The sequence below is a fragment of the Lipophrys pholis genome (assembly GCF_963383615.2).
Source record: "Lipophrys pholis genome assembly, contig: SCAFFOLD_120, whole genome shotgun sequence".
NCBI classification, from domain to species: domain Eukaryota; kingdom Metazoa; phylum Chordata; class Actinopteri; order Blenniiformes; family Blenniidae; genus Lipophrys; species Lipophrys pholis.
In genome coordinates this window covers 27,501-52,120 of record NW_028292302.1, presented here as the reverse complement: position 1 = coordinate 52,120, position 24,620 = coordinate 27,501, and the positions used below count along the sequence as shown (strand labels likewise).

The 24,620-nt window shown below is 51.4% G+C and overlaps 1 protein-coding gene across 1 annotated transcript in view; it reads right to left on the bottom strand.

Moving 5' to 3' along the window:
* rb1cc1 (RB1-inducible coiled-coil 1) overlaps positions 1-24,620 on the bottom strand; it is a 34,634-nt gene that overhangs the window by 1,614 nt on the left and 8,400 nt on the right. The window contains exons 6-19 of the mRNA XM_080493669.1: positions 22,143-22,488; positions 19,010-19,180; positions 18,246-18,430; positions 16,897-17,083; positions 14,264-14,345; positions 13,622-13,686; positions 13,442-13,545; positions 13,248-13,374; positions 10,660-12,395; positions 10,433-10,586; positions 9,837-9,945; positions 9,354-9,687; positions 6,663-6,711; positions 5,496-5,543 (exon numbers count right to left, since the gene is read on the bottom strand). Coding sequence (XP_080349795.1) covers positions 5,496-5,543; positions 6,663-6,711; positions 9,354-9,687; positions 9,837-9,945; positions 10,433-10,586; positions 10,660-12,395; positions 13,248-13,374; positions 13,442-13,545; positions 13,622-13,686; positions 14,264-14,345; positions 16,897-17,083; positions 18,246-18,430; positions 19,010-19,180; positions 22,143-22,488 — 3,697 coding nt within the window. The remainder of the gene's footprint in view (positions 1-5,495; positions 5,544-6,662; positions 6,712-9,353; positions 9,688-9,836; positions 9,946-10,432; positions 10,587-10,659; positions 12,396-13,247; positions 13,375-13,441; positions 13,546-13,621; positions 13,687-14,263; positions 14,346-16,896; positions 17,084-18,245; positions 18,431-19,009; positions 19,181-22,142; positions 22,489-24,620) is intronic.

The window sequence follows — 24,620 nt, the reverse complement described above, 5'->3', positions numbered from 1 at the left end:
CTGGAAGACAAGAACAATTCACACCCAGATCACGAGCACAGTGAGCATGAGGTGGAGCAGTAACACTGTTAGCACTGACAGTATGATTAGCGTAGCAGCATCCCGGTAATAACCTGATTTTGCTCCGAGTAGTCCCTCCTGTCTCCTAACAGTCCCTCCTGTCTCCTAACAGTCCCTCCTGTCTCCTAACAGTCCCTCCTGTCTCCTAGTAGCCCCTCCTTTCTCCTAGTAGCCCCTCCTGTCTCCTAATAGTCCCTCCTGTCTCCTAGTAGCCCCTCCTATCTCCTAATAGTCCCTCCTGTCTCCTAGTAGTCCCTCCTATCTACTACTAGTCCCTCCTGTCTCCTAGTAGCCCCTCCTATCTCCTAATAGTCCCTCCTGTCTCCTAATAGTCCCTCCTATCTCCTAATAGTCCCTCCTATCTACTACTAGTCCCTCCTGTCTCCTAGTAGCCCCTCCTATCTCCTAATAGTCCCTCCTATCTCCTAATAGTCCCTCCTATCTCCTAATAGTCCCTCCTATCTCCTAGTAGCCCCTCCTATCTACTACTAGTCCCTCCTGTCTCCTAGTAGCCCCTCCTATCTCCTAATAATCCCTCCTATCTCCTAATAGTCCCTCCTATCTCCTAGTAGCCCCTCCTATCTACTACTAGTCCCTCCTGTCTCCTAGTAGACCCTCCTATCTCCTAATAATCCCTCCTGTCTCCTAATAGTCCCTCCTGTCTCCTAGTAGACCCTCCTATCTACTACTAGTCCCTCCTATCTCCTAGTAGCCCCTCCTATCTACTACTAGTCCCTCCTGTCTCCTAGTAGCCCCTCCTATCTCCTAATAATCCCTCCTGTCTCCTAATAGTCCCTCCTGTCTCCTAGTAGCCCCTCCTATCTCCTAATAATCCCTCCTGTCTCCTAATAGTCCCTCCTGTCTCCTAGTAGACCCTCCTATCTACTACTAGTCCCTCCTGTCTCCTAGTAGACCCTCCTATCTACTACTAGTCCCTCCTGTCTCCTAGTAGCCCCTCCTATCTCCTAATAATCCCTCCTGTCTCCTAATAGTCCCTCCTGTCTCCTAGTAGACCCTCCTATCTACTACTAGTCCCTCCTGTCTCCTAGTAGCCCCTCCTATCTACTACTAGTCCCTCCTGTCTCCTAGTAGCCCCTCCTATCTCCTAATAATCCCTCCTGTCTCCTAATAGTCCCTCCTGTCTCCTAGTAGACCCTCCTATCTACTACTAGTCCCTCCTATCTCCTAGTAGCCCCTCCTATCTACTACTAGTCCCTCCTGTCTCCTAGTAGCCCCTCCTATCTCCTAATAATCCCTCCTGTCTCCTAATAGTCCCTCCTGTCTCCTAGTAGCCCCTCCTATCTCCTAATAATCCCTCCTGTCTCCTAATAGTCCCTCCTGTCTCCTAGTAGACCCTCCTATCTCCTAATAATCCCTCCTGTCTCCTAATAGTCCCTCCTGTCTCCTAGTAGACCCTCCTATCTACTACTAGTCCCTCCTGTCTCCTAGTAGACCCTCCTATCTACTACTAGTCCCTCCTGTCTCCTAGTAGCCCCTCCTATCTACTACTAGTCCCTCCTGTCTCCTAGTAGCCCCTCCTATCTCCTAATAATCCCTCCTGTCTCCTAATAGTCCCTCCTGTCTCCTAGTAGACCCTCCTATCTACTACTAGTCCCTCCTATCTCCTAGTAGTCCCTCCTATCTCCTAATAATCCCTCCTATCTACTACTAGTCCCTCCTGTCTCCTAGTAGCCCCTCCTATCTCCTAATAATCCCTCCTGTCTCCTAATAGTCCCTCCTGTCTCCTAATAGTCCCTCCTATCTCCTAATAGTCCCTCCTGTCTCCTAATAGTCCCTCCTGTCTCCTAGTAGCCCCTCCTATCTCCTAATAGTCCCTCCTATCTCCTAATAGTCCCTCCTATCTCCTAGTAGTCCCTCCTATCTCCTAATAGTCCCTCCTATCTCCTAATAATCCCTCCTATCTCCTAGTAGCCCCTCCTATCTACTACTAGTCCCTCCTGTCTCCTAGTAGACCCTCCTATCTCCTAATAATCCCTCCTGTCTCCTAGTAGTCCCTCCTATCTCCTAATAGTCCCTCCTGTCTCCTAGTAGTCTCTCCTAGCTCCTTTCCTATCCACTTCTCCTTAACCACAGAAGTGTTATGGTGCGGCCGTGATAAGGAGCGTTGGAATTCTCACTAAGCAAAGGAAATGAGGCTCAATGCTTCCTTTAGAACCTCCTTTAGCCTAGGAACCACTGATGCTTCCTTTAGAACCTCCTTTAGCCTAGGAACCACTGATGCTTCCTTTAGAACCTCCTTTAGCCTAGGAACCACTGATGCTTCCTTTAGAACCTCCTTTAGCCTAGGAACCACTGATACTTCCTTTAGAACCTCCTTTAGCCTAGCAACTACTGATGCTTCCTTTAGAACCTCCTTTAGCCTAGGAACCACTGATGCTTCCTTTAGAACCTCCTTTAGCCTAGGAACCACTGATACTTCCTTTAGAACCTCCTTTAGCCTAGGAACCACTGATGCTTCCTTTAGAACCTCCTTTAGCCTAGGAACCACTGATACTTCCTTTAGAACCTCCTTTAGCCTAGGAACCACTGATGCTTCCTTTAGAACCTCCTTTAGCCTAGGAACCACTGATACTTCCTTTAGAACCTCCTTTAGCCTAGGTACCACTGATGGTTCCTTTAGAACCTCCTTTAGCCTAGGAACCACTGATGCTTCCTTTAGAACCTCCTTTAGCCTAGGAACCACTGATGCTTCCTTTAGAACCTCCTTTAGCCTAGGAACCACTGATGCTTCCTTTAGAACCTCCTTTAGCCTAGGAACCACTGATGCTTCCTTTAGAACCTCCTTTAGCCTAGGAACCACTGATACTTCCTTTAGAACCTCCTTTAGCCTAGCAACTACTGATGCTTCCTTTAGAACCTCCTTTAGCCTAGGAACCACTGATGCTTCCTTTAGAACCTCCTTTAGCCTAGGAACCACTGATACTTCCTTTAGAACCTCCTTTAGCCTAGGAACCACTGATGCTTCCTTTAGAACCTCCTTTAGCCTAGGAACCACTGATACTTCCTTTAGAACCTCCTTTAGCCTAGGAACCACTGATGCTTCCTTTAGAACCTCCTTTAGCCTAGGAACCACTGATACTTCCTTTAGAACCTCCTTTAGCCTAGGTACCACTGATGGTTCCTTTAGAACCTCCTTTAGCCTAGGAACCACTGATGCTTCCTTTAGAACCTCCTTTAGCCTAGGAACCACTGATGCTTCCTTTAGAACCTCCTTTAGCCTAGGAACCACTGATACTTCCTTTAGAACCTCCTTTAGCCTAGGTACCACTGATGGTTCCTTTAGAACCTCCTTTAGCCTAGGAACCACTGATGCTTCCTTTAGAACCTCCTTTAGCCTAGGAACCACTGATGCTTCCTTTAGAACCTCCTTTAGCCTAGGAACCACTGATGCTTCCTTTAGAACCTCCTTTAGCCTAGGAACCACTGATGCTTCCTTTAGAACCTCCTTTAGCCTAGGAACCACTGATACTTCCTTTAGAACCTCCTTTAGCCTAGCAACTACTGATGCTTCCTTTAGAACCTCCTTTAGCCTAGGAACCACTGATGCTTCCTTTAGAACCTCCTTTAGCCTAGGAACCACTGATACTTCCTTTAGAACCTCCTTTAGCCTAGGAACCACTGATGCTTCCTTTAGAACCTCCTTTAGCCTAGGAACCACTGATACTTCCTTTAGAACCTCCTTTAGCCTAGGAACCACTGATGCTTCCTTTAGAACCTCCTTTAGCCTAGGAACCACTGATACTTCCTTTAGAACCTCCTTTAGCCTAGGAACCACTGATGCTTCCTTTAGAACCTCCTTTAGCCTAGGAACCACTGATGCTTCCTTTAGAACCTTCTTTAGCCTAGGAACCACTGATGCTTCCTTTACTAAAGGAACCCGCTGATCGGAGCGTTCAGGGAAACTCAGGATGACTGAACAAGGAGCAGATCATGTAAGTTACCAAAGCAATAATCTACCTAGAACAACTTGAAATCATCTAGAACCCAGATCCCAACTAGGAATGTTCTGGATGTTGTAGAACCAACACAGTATAGTTGTAGTGCAGCCTGTTCTCACTCTGATTGGTTCTTTATTCACCTGCCAGCCGGTTCCCTTTAGTTCCTCTGTTCCTTTCATTTACATTCCAACCTGAGATATTTGACATTAGATCAGAGGTTAGAACCTCAGGAGAACGTGAGAGGAACCACCTTTATACTACTTTGATCACATTTCTACTGTTTTAAACACGACAGACGTCACTGACCTTCAGCGCCATCTGATTATTACTACGCCACCTAGTGGAAGTGTGTTCTGATTGTCACAACAATGTGATCGCCTTTCCTAACTCCTTTAGGAAGCCTCCTAACTCCTTTCCTAACTCCTTTAGGAAGCCTCCTAACACCTTTACTAACTCCTTTAGGAAGCCTCCTAACTCCTTTCCTAACTCCTTTAGGAAGCCTCCTAACACCTTTACTAACTCCTTTAGGAAGCCTCCTAACTCCTTTCGTAACTCCTTTCCTACGTCCTTTAGGAAGCCTCCTAACACCTTTAGGAAGCCTCCTAACACCTTTAGGAAGCCTCCTAACACCTTTACTAACTCCTTTAGGAAGCCTCCTAACTCCTTTCCTAACTCCTTTAGGAAGCCTCCTAACAGCTTTACTAACTCCTTTAGGAAGCCTCCTAACACCTTTCCTAACACCTTTCCTAACTCCTTTAGGAAGCCTCCTAACACCTTTCCTAACTCCTTTCCTACGTCCTTTAGGAAGCCTCCTAACACCTTTCCTAACTCCTTTAGGAAGCCTCCTAACACCTTTCCTAACTCCTTTAGGAAGCCTCCTAACTCCTTTCCTAACACCTTTCCTACGTCCTTTAGGAAGCCTCCTAACTCCTTTCCTACGTCCTTTAGGAAGCCTCCTAACACCTTTCCTAACTCCTTTAGGAAGCCTCCTAACTCCTTTCCTACGTCCTTTAGGAAGCCTCCTAACACCTTTCCTAACTCCTTAAGGAAGCCTCCTAACTCCTTTAGGAAGCCTCCTAACTCCTTTCCTAACTCCTTAAGGAAGCCTCCTAACTCCTTTAGGAAGCCTCCTAACTCCCTTGGATGAGGTCAGTGTTAAGGAAGAGTGGATAGGAAAGGAGAAAGGAGGGACTATAGGAAGCACCCTCTGTCACATGGGGAGCGGCAGCTCTGTGGCCTCCTGCTCACATTCTCTGCTTTGATGCTACTGCCCCCCGGTGGTGAAGCAGCCACATTACACACACTCACTAACACTCATTTGTGTGTGCATGTCAGTGACACACACACACACACACACACACACACACACACACACACACACACACACACACACACACACACACACACACACACACACACACACACACACACACACACACACACACACACACACACACACACACACACAGGACTGACCAGCCTCTGACTGAGCCGCTTGTTCTCCTCCTCCTTCATGTGCAACGTCTGAAACACACAACAACCACATAATTACACTACACATACTACACACACACTACACACACACACACGTGTGTTTGTGTGGTGTGTGGAGTGTGTGTGTGGTGTGTGTAGTGTGTGTGTGGCGTGTGTGGCGTGTGTAGTGTGTGTGTATGTGGTGTGTGTAGTGTGTGTGTGGTGTGTGTGTGGTGTGTGTGGCGTGTGTGGTGTGTGTAGTGTGTGTGTGGTGTGTGTGTGGTGTATGGAGTGTGTATGTGGTGTGTGTAGTGTGTGTGTGGTGTGTGTAGTGTGTGTGTAGTGTGTGTGTAGTGTGTGTGTGTGTGTGTGTGTGTAGTGTGTGTAGTGTGTGTGTGTAGTGTGTGTGTTGTGTGTGTAGTGTGTGTAGTGTGTGTGTGGTGTGTGTGTGGTGTATGGAGTGTGTATGTGGTGTGTGTAGTGTGTGTGTGGTGTGTGTAGTGTGTGTGTAGTGTGTGTGTAGTGTGTGTAGTGTGTGTGTGTGTAGTGTGTGTAGTGTGTGTGTGTGTAGTGTGTGTATGTGTGTAGTGTGTGTGTGTGTGTGTAGTGTGTGTGTAGTGTGTGTAGTGTGTGTAGTGTGTGTGTGTGTGTGTGTGTGTGTGTGTGTGTAGTGTGTGTGTGTGTAGTGTGTGTGTAGTGTGTGTGTGTGTAGTGTGTGTGTAGTGTGTGTGTGGCGTGTGTGACGTGTGTAGTGTGTGTAGTGTGTGTGTAGTGTGTGTGTGTAGTGTGTGTAGTGTGTGTGTAGTGTGTGTAGTGTGTGTGTGTGTGTAGTGTGTGTGTGTGTAGTGTGTGTAGTGTGTGTGTGTGTAGTGTGTGTGTAGTGTGTGTGTGGCGTGTGTGACGTGTGTGTAGTGTGTGTGTAGTGTGTGTAGTGTGTGTGTAGTGTGTGTGTAGTGTGTGTAGTGTGTGTGTAGTGTGTGTAGTGTGTGTGTGTGTGTAGTGTGTGTAGTGTGTGTGTAGTGTGTGTGTGTGTAGTGTGTGTGTAGTGTGTGTGTGGCGTGTGTGACGTGTGTAGTGTGTAGTGTGTGTGTAGTGTGTGTAGTGTGTGTGTAGTGTGTGTGTGTAGTGTGTGTGTGTGTGTGTAGTGTGTGTGTGTGTGTGTGTGTTTACCCGCTCCAGCAGGATGATCCTCTGCTTCTCCTCAGACATCATGTGATCACTGAAACAACACGAAGAGCTTCAGCTCAATCTTTAAAATGTGTAGAGGTGTGTAGAGGTGTGTAGAGGTGTGTAGCGATGTGTAGAGATGTGTAGTGACGTGTAGAAGTGTAGAGGTGTGTAGAGGTGTGTAGAGATGTGTAGAGATGTGTAGTGACGTGTAGAAGTGTAGAGGTGTGTAGAGGTGTGTAGTGACGTGTAGAAGTGTAGAGGTGTGTAGAGGTGTGTAGAGATGTGTAGAGATGTGTAGTGACGTGTAGAAGTGTAGAGGTGTGTAGAGGTGTGTAGAGATGTGTAGAGATGTGTAGTGACGTGTAGAAGTGTAGAGGTGTGTAGAGGTGTGTAGAGATGTGTAGAGATGTGTAGAGACGTGTAGAGGTGTGTAGAGATGTGTAGTGACGTGTAGAAGTGTAGAGGTGTGTAGAGGTGTGTAGAGGTGTGTAGAGGTGTGTAGAGATGTGTAGAGATGTGTAGTGACGTGTAGAGGTGTGTAGAAGTGTAGAGGTGTGTAGAAGTGTAGAGGTGTGTAGAGGTGTGTAGAGATGTGTAGAGATGTGTAGTGACGTGTAGAAGTGTAGAGGTGTGTAGAAGTGTAGAGGTGTGTAGAGGTGTGTAGTGACGTGTAGAAGTGTAGAGGTGTGTAGAGGTGTGTAGAGATGTGTAGAGATGTGTAGAGATGTGTAGTGACGTGTAGAAGTGTAGAGGTGTGTAGAGGTGTGTAGTGACGTGTAGAAGTGTAGAGGTGTGTAGAGGTGTGTAGTGACGTGTAGAAGTGTAGAGGTGTGTAGAGGTGTGTAGAGATGTGTAGAGATGTGTAGAGATGTGTAGTGACGTGTAGAAGTGTAGAGGTGTGTAGAGGTGTGTAGAGATGTGTAGTGACGTGTAGAAGTGTAGAGGTGTGTAGAGGTGTGTAGTGACGTGTAGAAGTGTAGAGGTGTGTAGAGGTGTGTAGAGATGTGTAGAGATGTGTAGTGACGTGTAGAAGTGTAGAGGTGTGTAGAGGTGTGTAGAGATGTGTAGAGATGTGTAGTGACGTGTAGAAGTGTAGAGGTGTGTAGAGGTGTGTAGAGATGTGTAGAGATGTGTAGAGACGTGTAGAGGTGTAGAGGTGTGTAGAGATGTGTAGTGACGTGTAGAAGTGTAGAGGTGTGTAGAGGTGTGTAGAGGTGTGTAGAGATGTGTAGAGATGTGTAGTGACGTGTAGAGGTGTGTAGAAGTGTAGAGGTGTGTAGAAGTGTAGAGGTGTGTAGAGGTGTGTAGAGATGTGTAGAGATGTGTAGTGACGTGTAGAAGTGTAGAGGTGTGTAGAAGTGTAGAGGTGTGTAGAGGTGTGTAGTGACGTGTAGAAGTGTAGAGGTGTGTAGAGGTGTGTAGAGATGTGTAGAGATGTGTAGTGACGTGTAGAAGTGTAGAGGTGTGTAGAGGTGTGTAGAGATGTGTAGAGATGTGTAGTGACGTGTAGAAGTGTAGAGGTGTGTAGAGGTGTGTAGAGATGTGTAGAGATGTGTAGAGACGTGTAGAAGTGTAGAGGTGTGTAGAGATGTGTAGTGACGTGTAGAAGTGTAGAGGTGTGTAGAGGTGTGTAGAGGTGTGTAGAGGTGTGTAGAGATGTGTAGAGATGTGTAGTGACGTGTAGAGGTATGTAGAAGTGTAGAGGTGTGTAGAAGTGTAGAGGTGTGTAGAGGTGTGTAGAGATGTGTAGCGATGTGTAGTGACGTGTAGAAGTGTAGAGGTGTGTAGAAGTGTAGAGGTGTGTAGAGGTGTGTAGAGATGTGTAGAAGTGTAGAGGTGTGTAGAGGTGTGTAGAGATGTGTAGAGATGTGTAGTGACGTGTAGAAGTGTAGAGGTGTGTAGAAGTGTAGAGGTGTGTAGAGGTGTGTAGAGATGTGTAGAAGTGTGTAGAAGTGTAGAGGTGTGTAGAGGTGTGTAGAGACGTGTAGAAGTGTAGAGGTGTGTAGAGGTGTGTAGAGGTGTGTAGAGGTGTGTAGAGATGTGTAGTGACGTGTAGAAGTGTAGAGGTGTGTAGAAGTGTAGAGGTGTGTAGAGGTGTGTAGAGATGTGTAGAGATGTGTAGTGACGTGTAGAAGTGTAGAGGTGTGTAGAGGTGTGTAGAGATGTGTAGAGATGTGTAGTGACGTGTAGAAGTGTAGAGGTGTGTAGAGGTGTGTAGAGGTGTGTAGAGATGTGTAGTGACGTGTAGAAGTGTAGAGGTGTGTAGAGGTGTGTAGAGATGTGTAGAGATGTGTAGTGACGTGTAGAAGTGTAGAGGTGTGTAGAGGTGTGTAGAGATGTGTAGAGATGTGTAGTGACGTGTAGAAGTGTAGAGGTGTGTAGAGGTGTGTAGAGATGTGTAGAGATGTGTAGAGGTGTAGAGGTGTGTAGAGGTGTGTAGAGGTGTGTAGAGATGTGTAGAAGTGTAGAGGTGTGTAGAGGTGTGTAGAGGTGTAGAGATGTGTAGAAGTGTAGAGGTGTGTAGAGGTGTGTAGAGGTGTGTAGAGATGTGTAGAAGTGTAGAGGTGTGTAGAAGTGTGTAGAGGTGCATCATCAGGACTCTCTCCAGCTGTGTGTGTGTGTGTGTGTGTGTGTGTGTGTGTGTGTGTGTGTGTGTGTGTGTGTGTGTGTGTGTGTGTGTGTGTGTCTTACTGTACGGTGGCCATGCTGGCCTCCACCGCTGAGTCCAGCTGCTCGTCGTCAGTGACGGTTGCCACGGAGACCAGGTGGTCAGCGTCAGAGTCAGAGAGAGGAGCCCCGCCGACAGGCCCGGCCCCCCCGGTCTCCAGGGCCGCGGGGGGGGCCGAGGGGGGGGCTGAGGGGGGGGCTGAGGAGGGGGCCGAGGGGGGGGCTGAGGAGGGGGCCGAGGGGCTGAAGAAGGTGGAGGAGAGCAGAGTGGTGCTGCGGAGACGGTTGAGTTCCTCCTCCAGCTGCTTCTTCTCCTGCATCACGCTGGCCCGGTCCTCCGACAGGGTCTCTATCAGACCTGGACGCCACACACTGTATTACAGTACTGCACCGTACCTGACAGTACTGCACAGTACCACACAGTATCATACAGTACTGCACAGTACCACACACTCTATTACAGTACCTCACAGTACCAGACAGTACTGCAGTACCAGGTCCTCTCACCTTTGTCCTTGTCCTGCTGCTGGGTGACGCTGTGCAGCTTCTCTGTGAGCTCATGGATGATCTGCTCCTTCTTCAGCTTCTCTCTGGTCAGGACCGTGTTAAAGTGGGTCTACACACACACACACACACACACACACACACACACACACACACACACACACACACACACACACACACACACACACACACACACACACACACACACACACACACACACACACACACACACACACACACACACACACACACACACACACACACACACGAGTAAACTAAGTGTGATGTCACTTCCTGGTCACAGCATCGACTTGCCGTCCTGCTAGCTGCTCCAGGTCAAACTGGGCGGGGCTTCTCAGGTCATTACCATGACAACTGGCCAGGGAGCCATGCGCTCCTGTTGTCTCAGAGGTCAAAGGTCAGAAGTTGACCTGGACAAGTTTTGATGACTGGAACGTAACAACAGCTGGGCTCTGTGTGTGTGTGTGTGTGTGTGTGTGTGTGTGTGTGTGTGTGTGTGTGTGTGTGTGTGTGTGTGTGTGTGTGTGTGTGTGTGTGTGTGTGTGTGTGTGTGTGTGTGTGTGTGTGAGATGGTTGACCTGCTGCTCTGCGATCAGCGCCGTCTTGAGGTTCTGGATCTCCTGGTTCTTCTTCTCCTCCAGCAGCTCCAGGTCCCGGCGGAGGGAGCGTCGCTCCTGCTGCAGCGCCGAGTCCAGGGAGCGAGGAGCTGCACCCCCAGACACCCCTTCATCACTGAGGAAGAGGAGCAGTTAGTTCAGGACCCCACACAGGAGCTCACGTCTGTTGTGACGGAGGAGAGCTTCACCTTGTGGAGGGCTGGGCCTCCTGCTGCTCCTCCAGCCTCCTGGAGAGCTGTTGCTTCTCCGCCTGCAGACTCCTGATCTCCGTCCTGAGCTGCAGCTCCAGATCCTGGAAGCTCCTCCTCTGCGTCTCCTCATTGACCAGGACCGCGGCGCGACGCTGCGCCTCCTCCCGGAGTTCCTGCTGCTGCTGGCCGTGGCTTCGCCGGGCCTCCTGCGCCTCCTGCTGCAGGGAGGCCAGCTGGTTTCTGAGGAGCAGGATCTCCTCGTCGTGGCGCTCCACCAGCTCGGAGATGCAGTGGTCCTTCTCCACCCTCAGGAGGCTCCGGAGCTCCGCCAGGCCCTCCTCGGACTCCTCGTTCTTCAGCTGCAGGCATCTCTGTAGCTTGGCCAGATGTTCGCTCAGGACCCGGGTCTCCTGCTGCGCCTCCTCCCGCTGCAGCTGCGCCTCCTCCTGCAGACGCCGAAGCTCCTCGCTCTCCGACTCCTTGAGCGCCAGCTCCACCTCCAGCTTGCAGCGCAGCTCCGCCAGAAGGGCGAGTTGTTCCCGGAGCTCCGCCTGCTGCCGGCTGCTCTCTGAGAGCGCGGCGGCGTGGCAGCTGGCCTCCTCGCTCAGCTCCACGCCGTGTCGGTCGGCGGCCGTCTGCAGAGCGTCCTGCATCTTCTGGTGCAGGAGGTCCAGCTCCACCTGGTGCTCCTGCCGCACCTCCTGGAGGCGGCGCTCGGCGGCGTCCTCCAGCTCCCGCCGGATCCTCTGCTCCCCACGCTCCATCTCGGCCCGGAGCGCCTCCAGCTGGCCGCTCAGTCGCTCTCTGCATGCCTCCAGCTGCTGCGCCTCCTCCGCCTGCCGGGAGGCGCTCTGCTCCAGGGCCTGGATGGTGAGGGTGTGGCCGTGGTCGGCCTCCGCCCAACGCTCCCGCTCCCGCTCCAGCTGACTCAGCTCCTTCTCCTTGCGCTCCATCAGGCCCTCCAGCTCCAGTGAGGCCCGCTGCACCTCCCGCACCGTGTTCTGGTTCACCTGGTTCTCCTCCTCCAGCGAGCGCAGCCGTGCCTCCAGTGGCGTGCGGACGCCTTGCAGCTCGATGTCGTGGCGCCACTGTAGCGCCTGGCAGCCGCTCCGCAGCTCAGAGGTCACGCCGCACAGCGCCGAGTCCAGGTCCCGCCGCTCCTGGACCAGCAGCACCCTCAGCTGGTCTAGGTCCAGCTTTAGCCCTGCCAGGCCGGACCGCGACTCCTCTGCGGCGCGGCGGTACTTGTCCACCGCCCGGCCGAGGGCGGAGATCCGGGAGCTCTCGCGCTGCAGCGCGGCTGTGTCCTGCAGGCGCCGGCTGTCGATGGCGTTGATGACGGAGGAGTACAGAGACTCCACCATCATCTCGGGGCTGACGGGGTCGCTGGGGTTGGACGAGGCGGGGTTCTCCTCGATGACAAACTCGTTGACGGCCGACATGAAGTCCGACTCGGGGCTCTCGGCCAGAGAGTCCAGGTCCAGCGAGCCCTGCTGCAGCGCCGGGTCCAGGCTCGGGTGCCCGATGGTCTCGAAGTCGAAGGTCTGAGCGTCGATGCTGTCGGGGGACAGGTCCTCCAGCGGGGCGGGGCCGGGGGAGGGGCCAGGCAGGCTGAGGCCGGGCGGCGTTCTGGACGGCACCTGGGTCGCCGTCATACATGAGCTGCCGGACTGAGGCGTCATGGGCGCTGGCGTCATGGGCGCCGAGCGGTGAGCACTGTGACTGCAGGACGCCTGAAACACAGCCAAGAAACATGTCAACCTGTGTGTGTGTGTGGACAGTGAGACCGACAGTGGACAGTGAGACCGACAGTGGACAGTGGGGCCAGCAGTGGACAGTGAGGCCGACAGTGGACAGTGAGGCCAGAGGTGGACAGTGAGGCCAGAGGTGGACAGTGAGGCCGACAGTGGACAGTGAGGCCAGCAGTGGACAGTGAGGCCAGAGGTGGACAGTGAGGCCGACAGTGGACAGTGAGACCGACAGTGGACAGTGGGGCCAGCAGTGGACAGTGAGGCTGACAGTGGACAGTGAGACCGACAGTGGACAGTGGGGCCAGCAGTGGACAGTGGGGCCAGCAGTGGACAGTGAGGCCGACAGTGGACAGTGGGGCCAGCAGTGGACAGTGAGGCCGACAGTGGACAGTGAGGCCGACAGTGGACAGTGGGGCCGACAGTGGACATTGAGGCCGACAGTGGACAGTGGGGCCGACAGTGGACAGTGAGGCCGACAGTGGACAGTGAGGCCGACAGTGGACAGTGCGGCCGACAGTGGACAGTGAGGCCAACAGTGGACAGTGAGGCCAACAGTGGACAGTGGGGCCAGCAGTGGACAGTGGGGCCGACAGTGGACAGTGGGGCCGACAGTGGACAGTGAGGCCAACAGTGGACAGTGGGGCCAGCAGTGGACAGTGGGGCCGACAGTGGACAGTGAGGCCAACAGTGGACAGTGGGGCCAGCAGTGGACAGTGAGGCCAGCAGTGGACAGTGAGGCCGACAGTGGACAGTGGGGCCAGCAGTGGACAGTGGGGCCAGCAGTGGACAGCAGTGGACAGTGAGGTCCAGTGTCGGTGGACATGCAGATGGTACCTTCTGCTCGTTCAGCAGGTCGGTGATGGTCCGAGACATCTCGTCGACGCTCTGCGCCGCCTGCACCAGCTGGTGGAGCGTCTCCACGTGATGGTCCAGAGGCTCTAGGTCACACATGCTGGGCACCCTGCAGAGAGGACGCCGTCAGCGGACAGCCAATCAAAGCGCGACATCTCGGCGGGCGGCACACTCACATGAGGAACGGCTGCACTTCGGCGGGGCAGCAGGACTTCAGGTACTGCAGGTCCTCCACCGAGATGTCCGGCAGCTCCTCGTCGAACCGGCGGGGCCTCCGAGTCTGAGGGAGGAGCAGGAGGGTGTGACCACACAGCCACTCACACACACACACACTGTGAACACAACCGCACACTCACACAGAACGACACCGGAGGCCATGAGTCCAAACCTCGGAACAGACGGTTCTGCAGGAACGACTTCTCTGGAGGGACACAGAACACACTGTTCAGAGGGAGCAGGAGGAGGAGGAGGAGGAGGAGGAAGAGGAGAAGCAGGACAATGAGGAAGAGGACCAGAGGAGGAGGAGGAGGAAGATGAGGAGGAGGAGGAGGAGGAAGAGGAGAAGCAGGACAACGGGGAAGAGGACCAGAGGAGGGGGAGGAGGAGGAGGAGGAAGAGAAGCAGGACAACGAGGAAGAGGACCAGAGGAGGGGGAGGAGGAGGAGGAGGAAGAGAAGCAGGACAACGAGGAAGAGGACCAGAGGAGGGGGAGGAGGAGGAGGAGGAAGAGAAGCAGGACAACGAGGAAGAGGACCAGAGGAGGAGGAGGAGGAGGAAGAGGAGGAGGAGAAGGAGGAGAAGCAGGACAACGAGGAAGAGGACCAGAGGAGGAGGAGGAGGAGGAAGAGGAGGAGGACGAAGAGAAGCACGAGAAGGAGGAAGAGGAGCAGGAGCAGAAGGAGGGATAGAAGTACCAGTGGTATAGTAGAAGTACCAGTAGTGTTGTTAGAAGTACCAGTAGTATGACAGTATGAGAGTTGAGAACATGAAGAACTCACTGAAGAGTTTTCCAAAGGATTCCCGTTTGAACTTCTCGGCCTCGTACAGCTTTTTCCCATCCTTCACCAGAGCGTGAGCCCACTGCACACACAACCACTGCAGCGTGAGCCCACTGCACACACAACCACTGCAGCGTGAGCCCACTGCACACACAACCACTGCAGCGTGAGCCCACTGCACACACAACCACTGCAGCGTGAGCCCACTGCACACACAACCACTGAAGCAGATCTGTACACAACTGACAACATCCAACAGGTGTTAACAAATAATCAAGAGTCGCTTCCTGTCGAGTCACTTCCTGTCGAGTCACTTCCTGTCGAGTCACTTCCTGTCGAGTCACTTCCTGTCTGGACAGAAAACGAGCTTCACTGTGACTCAAAGAGCTGCAGTCATCAGGAGAGTGTAATACCAGAGTGAACCACTGGGTGGATCTGTTTCACCCTCAGCTTTGTTGTGTTGTACGTGTCGTGTCGTGTCGTGTCGTGTCGTGTCGTGCCGTGTCGTCGTGGGGAGCAGTGTGTCATGGCTAGGGATGGGAATTGATAAGATTTTTCTGATTCAGATTCCATTTTCGATTCTCTTATCGATTTGTTTTGTTTTATAAAGGAGAATAACAGGTAGAGTACTGGCGGGGGGCGGGGGGGGGGGGGGGGGGGGGCATTTATAAGATTTTATCAATTCTTTTAATGATTCCTGAGTATTTTCAGGGGAAAAAAGTAATTTACAGTTTTCTGCACCAAAAGGAAGAAATTAATTTTTTCCAAAAATGAAACTTGAATTATAATTTCTCCCTTAAAAAACAACAGTCAATGTGTAATTTCCTTCTTTGCCCCCTGGAATTCACTTTTTCAAATGTTGTGCTGTTGACAAGGTAACCCTCTCTGGGAGGCGGAGCCTGGAGAGGAATGAGGAAGTGACGTAGCAGGAGGAACGTTCTCTCCGTCTGCAGGGAATCCTGTTTTCATATTGTGTTGGTGCTTTTTGTGAGGAGATTTTCAACTCAGAATGATCTAATATATAGACTTACAGTAGTAGATCCCACTAGATTGTGTAAGTCTGCACAGTAGACATACTCTAGTAGAGCATTTACTACTGTATGGTGTGAAAACTAGAGGCTCACACATATAGTAAAGTTCTACTAGCATATGTCTACGCTGTGGGCTCGTTGGAGCAGACATTCACTACAGGGACAGATTGACGGCAGAGTTCATTTATTAAAAGTCCCTCATTAGTCCTCAGACAGGACATTTCGTCACCAAATGGACCGTCTTCAGCAGCCACACAGGGTGGTGTTCTGGGGATTTGGCCGGGGGTGGAGCTCAGGGAGTCACGGTGCAGGTTGTTTTGACTATCAGAGTAAACCGGAGTACCGGAGGAGAACCAGAACACGGAGAGAGAGATCATGAGAACTCCACACAGAAAGGTTCCTGCCGGGATTTGCACCGACACTTTTTTTTTTTTAACTGGACCTTGTGGCTGTGAGGACAGGCTGTGGGGACAGGCTGTGGGGACAGGCTGTGAGGACAGGCTGTGAGGACAGGCTGTGGGGACAGGCTGTGAGGACAGGCTGTGGGGACAGGCTGTGGGGACAGGCTGTGAGGACAGGCTGTGAGGACAGGCTGCGGGGACAGGCTGTGAGGACAGGCTGTGGGGACAGGCTGTGAGGACAGGCTGTGAGGACAGGCTGCAGGGACAGGCTGCAGGGACAGGCTGTGAGGACAGGCTGTGGACTCTGTGGATTCAGGACGTGGTGAGTGGAACATGTATTACCGTCTCCTATTATCTAGTCCTTTATCGTCTCCCACTTCAGACCTTCTTCCTCCATCTTTTCTCCTGGTTGGAGGAGCTCTGCGTCACAGAGTGACGTCATGCTACGTCATGCTACGTCATGCTACGTCACTTGATGTCATGCTGGAAATGAATCGTTAAGAAGAATCGAACACATTTAAGGTGTACGATTCCCATGGAATTGATCCATTGGTTCTCAGTCAGAACCGGTTTTCGATTCCCATCCCTAGTCATGGCACGGCAAATCATGGCTTGTCGTGTCATGTCATATTGTGTCATAGTGTGCCATAGCGTGTCGTGCCATAGCGTGTCGTGGCATAGCGTGTCGTGCCATAGCGTGTCGTGTCATAGCGTGTCGTGCCATAGCGTGTCATAGCGTGAGGTGTCGTGCCATAGTGTGTCGTGTCATAGCGTGTCGTGGCATAGCGTGTCGTGCCATAGCGTGTCATAGCGCGAGGTGTCGTGCCATAGCGTGTCGTGCCATAGCGTGTCGTGGCATAGCGTGTCGTGCCATAGCGTGTCGTGTCATAGCGTGTCGTGCCATAGCGTGTCATAGCGCGAGGTGTCGTGCCATAGCGTGTCGTGCCATAGCGTGTCGTGTCATAGTGTGTCGTGTCATAGCGTGTCGTGCCATAGCGTGTCGTTCCATAGCATGTCGTGTTGCAGTGCGGCGTGTCGTGTCATAGCGTGTCGTGTCATAGCGTGTCGTGTCATAGCATGTCGTGTTGCAGTGCGGCGTGTCGTGTCATAGCGTGTCGTGTTGCAGTGCGGCGTGTCGTGTCATAGCGTGTCGTGTCATAGCGTGTCGTGTCATAGCGTGTCGTGTCATGAAACCTCGGACCTCTCTGTAGTGGCTCATGAACATCTTCCTGCGGACGACCTCCACCACAGCCAGACAGTACATCTGCGGCACGGTGCTGAGCGCCTCCACCACCCTCACCCGGTCCAACAGCTCAGTGAGGAGGCGCAGCAGAGCCTGCAGCTTCTCCCCATCCTGGTCTGCATGCAGCATCACGTAACAGCACCACCTGCAGGACAAAGACGGGCATCACAGGCAGGGACAGTGAGGCGGCGGTACAGCCCACCTCCAGGACCCAGGGTCGGCCAGACGCACCATCTTGTTTTGATGATGAAAACGACGGCAACACAGTTAGCCCAAATCAAAACTTCTGTGTTGTAACTTCTTTTTCAACCCCCGGGCAGCGGACCAGTACTGGTCCCCAACCCCCGGGCAGCGGACCAGTACTGGTCCCCAACCCCCGGGCAGCGGACCAGTACTGGTCCCCAACCCCCGGGCAGCGGACCAGTACTGGTCCCCAACCCCCGGGCAGCGGACCAGTACTGGTCCCCAACCCCCGGGCAGCGGACCAGTACTGGTCCCCAACCCCCGGGTAGCGGACCAGTACTGGTCCGGAGAACATTTGGTCAAAGAGACGAAAAAGTTTCATTTTGAAAATATTTACATTTCTATTAGTCTGCATTTTGAGGGAAAAACGCTTTACTTCTGTCAGCTCTTCTTTCCAGCTACTGGTCAGTTACTTGTCAGTTACTTGACACATGGTCTGGACCTTTAATATACTTGCTGCTGAAACTTGACGTGGCTTAGAATCGTCCCTGGTGAAGAACCGGTTGGAGGTCGCTGATCGTCATTTTTTATCGTGACAGGCCTACCGAGGTACCATATTACAGAGGTACAGATAACAGAGGTATCATATGACCAAGGTACCACATATCCAAGGTACCGGATCACCGCGGTACCAGATGACCGAGGCACCAGATGACCGAGGTAGCGGATAATGAGGTACCAGATGACCGAGGTACCAGATGACCGAGGTACCAGATGACCGAGGTACCAGATGACTGAGGTACCAGATGACCGAGGTACCAGATGACTGAGGTACCAGATGACTGAGGTACCAGATGACCGAGGTACCAGATGACTGAGGTACCAGATGACCGAGGTACCAGATAACAGAGGTATCATATGACCAAGGTACCACATATCCAAGGTACCGGATCACCGCGGTACCAGATGACCGAGGTACCGGATGACCGAGGTAGCGGATAACGAGGTAGCGGATGACCGAGGTAGCGGATAACGAGGTAGCGGATAACGAGGTAGCGGATAACGAGGTAGCGGATAACGAGGTAGGACTGTAGTGACGGTAACGGGAGAGCTGGTATGCTTACTTGAGCCGGACTTGCAGGTTGTTGGCCAGCTCCTGTTTGGCCGTCGTACACTTCTTCTTGATGTCCAGAAGCTTCCGGTGGTTGTTGAGCATGATCATCAGCTGGTTGGTGTGACTCAGACACAGGTCAGGAAGCACAGACGTGTCCTTCAAGTTCTCTGCACGCTTCTGATTGGCCACAAATCCCTACACACACACACACACACACACACACACACACACACACACACACACACACACACACACACACACACACACACACACACACACACACACACACAGTTACAAACCTGAGCACACGGTTCAGAAGCTGAGCCGGTGGAGCTGTTTACTGAGGGTGGAGCTGTTTGTGGGTGGAGCTGTTTACTGAGGGTGGAGCTGTTTACTGAGGGTGGAGCTGATTACTGAGGGTGGAGCTGTTTGTGTGTGGAGCTGTTTACTGAGGGTGGAGCTGTTTACTGAGGGTGGAGCTGATTACTGAGGGTGGAGCTGTTTGTGTGTGGAGCTGTTTACTGAGGGTGGAGCTGTATACTGAGGGTGGAGCTGTTTGTGTGTGGAGCTGTTTACTGAGGGTGCAGCTGTTTGTGTGTGGAGCTGTTTACTGAGGGTGCAGCTGTTTGTGTGTGGAGCTGTTTACTGAGGGTGGAGCTGTATACTGAGGGTGGAGCTGTATACTGAGGGTGGAGCTGTTTGTGGGTGGAGCTGTTTGTGGGTGGAGCTATTCTTTTGAGAGTGGCAGCGTGTTGCTCCGCCTCCTCCACCCACCTGAGCGAGCTCCTTCTGCTCGTTGACCAGCTTCTTGCAGCTGGCTATCATCTGGTCCAGCGCGTACAGCCGGTCCTCCAGCCCCTTGATGGCCTTCATGTTCTGGTTGTCCAGCTTGGAGACGGTGTCTCTGCAGTCTGCCAGGAAGGGCTGGATAACCCGCGGGTCCAGCTGCAGAACAGGACCGGTCAGCTGGTGCAGGGAGTTCACCTTCTCACTACCCTCTCACTCTCCTCACCCTCTCACTACCCTCACCCTCTCACTCACCCCCTCACTACCCTCACCCTCACACTCACCCCCTCACTACCCTCACCCTCACACTCACCCCCTCACCCTCTCACTCTCCTTATCCTCTCACTACCCTCACCCTCTCACTCACCCCCCCACCCTCTCACTCTCGTCACCCTCTCACTACCTTCACCCTCACACTACCCTCTCACTCTCCTGATCCTCACCCTCACCCTCTAACTCTCCTGACCCTCCCCCTCTCACTACCCTCTCACTCTCCCTCTCCTCACCCTTTCACTCTCCTTGCAGAGATTCTCTTGTCAAAGGACAGCCCTGTTAGGGCTTTTCCACCAACAAGACCCAGGTTCTAGCTCAGGTTCTAGTTCAGGTTCTAGTTCAGGTTCTAGTTCAGGTTCTAGTTCAGGGCCAGTTCTTAAATGAGCACCGCCAAAGAACGGTTCTTTTTCCACCGTAAACGGAGCCAGTGAGAGCCACGTCTTTGTGTCACTCCAAAACGTGATACGTCACTGATTTCACCAATTTAGCACTGACAGCCTCGTCCAGGAACCAGGAGACGGACTGTCTTCATGGGTTTAGTCCGGGTCCCTGTGCTCCTCCAGGAACCAGGAGACGGACTGTCTTCATGGGTTTAGTCCGGGTCCCTGTGCTCCTCCAGGAACCAGGAGACGGACTGTCTTCATGGGTTTAGTCCGGGTCCCTGTGCTCCTCCAGGAACCAGGAGACGGACTGTCTTCATGGGTTTAGTCCGGGTCCCTGTGCTCCTCCAGGAACCAGGAGACGGACTGTCTTCATGGGTTTAGTCCGGGTCCCTGTGCTCCTCCAGGAACCAGGAGACGGACTGTCTTCATGGGTTTAGTCCGGGTCCCTGTGCTCCTCCAGGAACCAGGAGACGGACTGTCTTCATGGGTTTAGTCCGGGTCCCTGTGCTCCTCCAGGAACCAGGAGACGGACTGTCTTCATGGGTTTAGTCCGGGTCCCTGTGCTCCTCCAGGAACCAGGAGACGGACTGTCTTCATGGGTTTAGTCCGGGTCCCTGTGCTCCTCCAGGAACCAGGAGACGGACTGTCTTCATGGGTTTAGTCCGGGTCGCTCCATCTAGTCTGACCTGAACCTCGGATGCACCAAAGAGCCAGAAGACATTACGTCTCTTCGTGTCTCTATTGGTGTTTGTTCACATCTGTCTTGTTTTAGTCCAGAGCCCCGGAGCGGACATAGAGGGACAATAATAATAATAATAATAATAATAATAATAATAATGATGATAATAATAATAATAATAACAACAATAATAATATTGATAATAATAATAATAATAATAATAATAATAATGATAATAATAATAATAATAATAATAATAATAACAACAACAACAATAATATTGATAATAATAATAATAATAATACTGATAATAATGACGATAATAATAATGATGATAATAATAATAATAATATTGATAATAATAATAATAACAATAACAATAACGATAACGATGACGATGACGATGATAATAATAATAATGATGATGATGATGATAATAATGATCATAATAATAATAATAATAATAATAATAATAATAATAATAATAATAATAACATGAATGATCTTGGCTCTTATTTTTCACCATTCCAACATTCCATAGTGACGTTCTGCTCCTTTCACTTTATTTCTGGACGTGTCTGAATCAAAAGCTTCAACATGGAGGAATGGAGGTGTAGAATGATAGAACGCTGCTCTACAGCCGTTTCCATGGTAACCTAGGTAACCACTCTGATTAAAGTTCTCTTTCACATGAAGCCATTTTCATTTCCAGTAGTTTGTAGTTTGTTTAGTAGTTCCTGAGGAACCAGAAGTCTGGCTTCATTAGAAAGAAGTTCTGTGGAGCGTCTCGGAGCGGAGCGCCCCCTGCTGGCTCATGCAGACCTCAGCCTGCGGTCAGAACGCCAAACAAGACCTGGAGGTGAACTTAGTCACGATGATGTCACCATGAAAAAAACCACAAAGGAAAACTGCTTCTAAATTCTATGGACCAGCTGACAGACAGGAGGAGCTCTGCGGCTCCAGAGCCGCTGGCTCTGGAGCCGCTGGCTCTGGAGCCGCTCTGGCCCCGCTCTGGCCCAGCAACAAAGTGGGACCAGCGTAGCAGCAGTTCAGCCCCTGATAGGCCGAAGCTTTGGTGGTGGAAAGACAAAGAACTCATGCCAAGTCTGGCCCTGGACCAGAACTAGACCTGGTTCTTTCCGGTGGAAAAGCCCCCAATGAGAGCAGGTTGTAGCCTCAGAATGATGGTTCATAATACTGTGTTGGTTCTGCTCAGTCATGGTGGAGGTGTTTGATACTGTGTTGGTTCTGCTGAGTCATGGTGGAGGTGTTGGTTCTGCCGAGTCATGGCAGAAGTGTTGGTTCTGCTGGGTCATGGTGGAGGTGTTTGATACTGTGTTGGTTCTGCTGAGTCATGGTGGAAGTGTTTGATACTGTGTTGGTTCTGCTGAGTCATGGTGAAGGTGTTTGATACTGTTTTGGTTCTGCTGAGTCATAGTTGAGGTGTTGCATCTGCTGAGTCATGGTGGAGGTGTTTGCATGTTGCTAAGGTGACATGAAGCAGGTTTTCTGCTCTGCTGAGTGAACTACAATCCTGGACTCAGGTGAACTCTCAATTCATGTGTTCACTATATGAAACCTGAAGACGACACTGATCATGATCATGTGATCACATAACCAAGACCATGATGAGTTCCAGACTTTAATCTGAGAGCGGCCCAACCGCCACCAGTTTGTCAATATGAAAGGTCAGCAGGTTGCCCCCCCCCAACACACACCCTTGCCTGACCTCCTGAAACCCCTCTCCTCCGTCGACCTCCTCAACCCCCACCCCCGACCTCCTCACCCTGTTTATGGAGTCGAAGCACTTCCTGACCACGGACTCCACGTCGTTGGGTCGGTCCTGAACGTTGATCCAGTCCAGCAGAGTCACGTTGAAGGCCGACAGGTTGGTCTGCTCCGGAGCGTCCTCGTCCAACAGCGCTGCCCTCAGCCCACCGCTGTCTGTCATCTCGCCGGCCTCCCGCTGGGGGAGGCGGGGGGCTTCAGCAGCACCGAGCACCGAGTGGGTGGACTTATCCTCCTCCGCCTCTTGGGTGGAGTTTGACCTCTCCATGCTCTCCCTGTAGCTGTGTCGGGTCAAACACTCCAGCAGGGGAATCCTCGCCATGACGGAGACCGCCGTGCCCAACCTGCAACCACAGCACGCTCAGTGGGCAGCGACCACAGCACGCTCAGTGGGCAGCGACCACAGCACACTCAGTGGGCAGCGACCACAGCACGCTCAGTGGGCAGCGACCACAGCACACTCAGTGGGCAGCGACCACAGCACGCTCACCTCACTAACATGTTAACCTGTTAACATTACACCCACAAGCTGTTAAGCAAGGAGTTAAGGAAAGGAGTTAGGAGGCTTCCTAAAGGAGTTAAGGAAAGGTGTTAGGAGGCTTCCTAAAGGAGTTAGTAAAGGAGTTAGGAGGCTTCCTAAAGGAGTTAAGGAAAGGTGTTAGGAGGCTTCCTAAAGGAGTTAAGGAAAGGTGTTAGGAGGCTTCCTAAAGGAGTTAGGAAAGGTGTTAGGAGGCTTCCTAAAGGAGTTAGTAAAGGTGTTAGGAGGCTTCCTAAAGGAGTTAAGGAAAGGTGTTAGGAGGCTTCCTAAAGGAGTTAGTAAAGGAGTTAGGAGGCTTCCTAAAGGAGTTAGTAAAGGAGTTAGGAGGCTTCCTAAAGGAGTTAAGGAAAGGTGTTAGGAGGCTTCCTAAAGGAGTTAAGGAAAGGTGTTAGGAGGCTTCCTAAAGGAGTTAGTAAAGGAGTTAGGAGGCTTCCTAAAGGAGTTAGTAAAGGAGTTAGGAGGCTTCCTAAAGGAGTTAAGGAAAGGTGTTAGGAGGCTTCCTAAAGGAGTTAAGGAAAGGTGTTAGGAGGCTTCCTAAAGGAGTTAGTAAAGGAGTTAGGAGGCTTCCTAAAGGAGTTAGTAAAGGTGTTAGGAGGCTTCCTAAAGGAGTTAAGGAAAGGTGTTAGGAGGCTTCCTAAAGGAGTTAAGGAAAGGTGTTAGGAGACTTCCTAAAGGAGTTAGTGAAAGGTGTTAGTAGGCTTCCTAAAGGAGTTAAGGAAAGGTGTTAGGAGGCTTCCTAAAGGAGTTAGGAAAGGAGTTAGGAGGCTTCCTAAAGGAGTTAGGAGGCTTCCTAAAGGAGTTAAGGAAAGGTGTTAGGAGGCTTCCTAAAGGAATTAAGGAAAGGTGTTAGGAGGCTTCCTAAAGGAGTTAGGAGGCTTCCTAAAGGAGTTAAGGAAAGGTGTTAGGAGGCTTCCTAAAGGAGTTAGGAGGCTTCCTAAAGGAGTTAGGAGGCTTCCTAAAGGAGTTAGGAAAGGAGTTAGGAGGCTTCCTAAAGGAGTTAGTAGGCTTCCTAAAGGAGTTAGGAAAGGCGATCACATTGTTGTGACAATCAGAACACACTTCCACTAGGTGGCGTAGTAATAATCAGATGGCGCTGAAGGTCAGTGACGTCTGTCGTGTTTAAAACAGTAGAAATGTGATCAAAGTAGTATAAAGGTGGTTCCTCTCACGTTCTCCTGAGGTTCTAACCTCTGATCTAATGTCAAATATCTCAGGTTGGAATGTAAATGAAAGGAACAGAGGAACTAAAGGGAACCGGCTGGCAGGTGAATAAAGAACCAATCAGAGTGAGAACAGGCTGCACTACAACTATACTGTGTTGGTTCTACAACATCCAGAACGTTCCTAGTTGGGATCTGGGTTCTAGATGATTTCAAGTTGTTCTAGGCCAAGGGTGTCCAACCTCGGTCCTGGAGGGCCGGCTCCAACAGGTATAGCTCCTCCCAGTTGTAACACACCTGATTGCAATGAGGGGCTCGTTATTGGACTTTTTCACAACCTTGGTGATGACATCATCGTTAGATTCAGGTAAGCTGAAGCAGGGAGGAGCTAAGACCTGCAGGACACCGGCCCTCCAGGACCGAGTTTGGACACCCCTGTTCTCGGCAGATTGTTGCTTTGGTAAAACCTAGAGTAGGATTCCTACCAGGAATGTACGAGCGCCCAAAATCTGAAAATGGCGTGTGCCCTAAAAGATGCGTACGCACTTCTGCACACACTTTCCTGTTATAAATCACAATCCACCTGGAAGGTAGACCGCTCAGGCCCCGCCCCCAACACGCCCACTTTCTACCATAAAGAGTCAATTCAAAGCGCCTCGTCAATATTTTTGCATCTCGTTCAGCTGATCAGCATTTGACACTAAATCCTGACAGAACAGACGAAGAAAAGGAATCTTCCGGAGAGAGAAATAGTGATGGAGGAGGTGGAGGTCAGGAA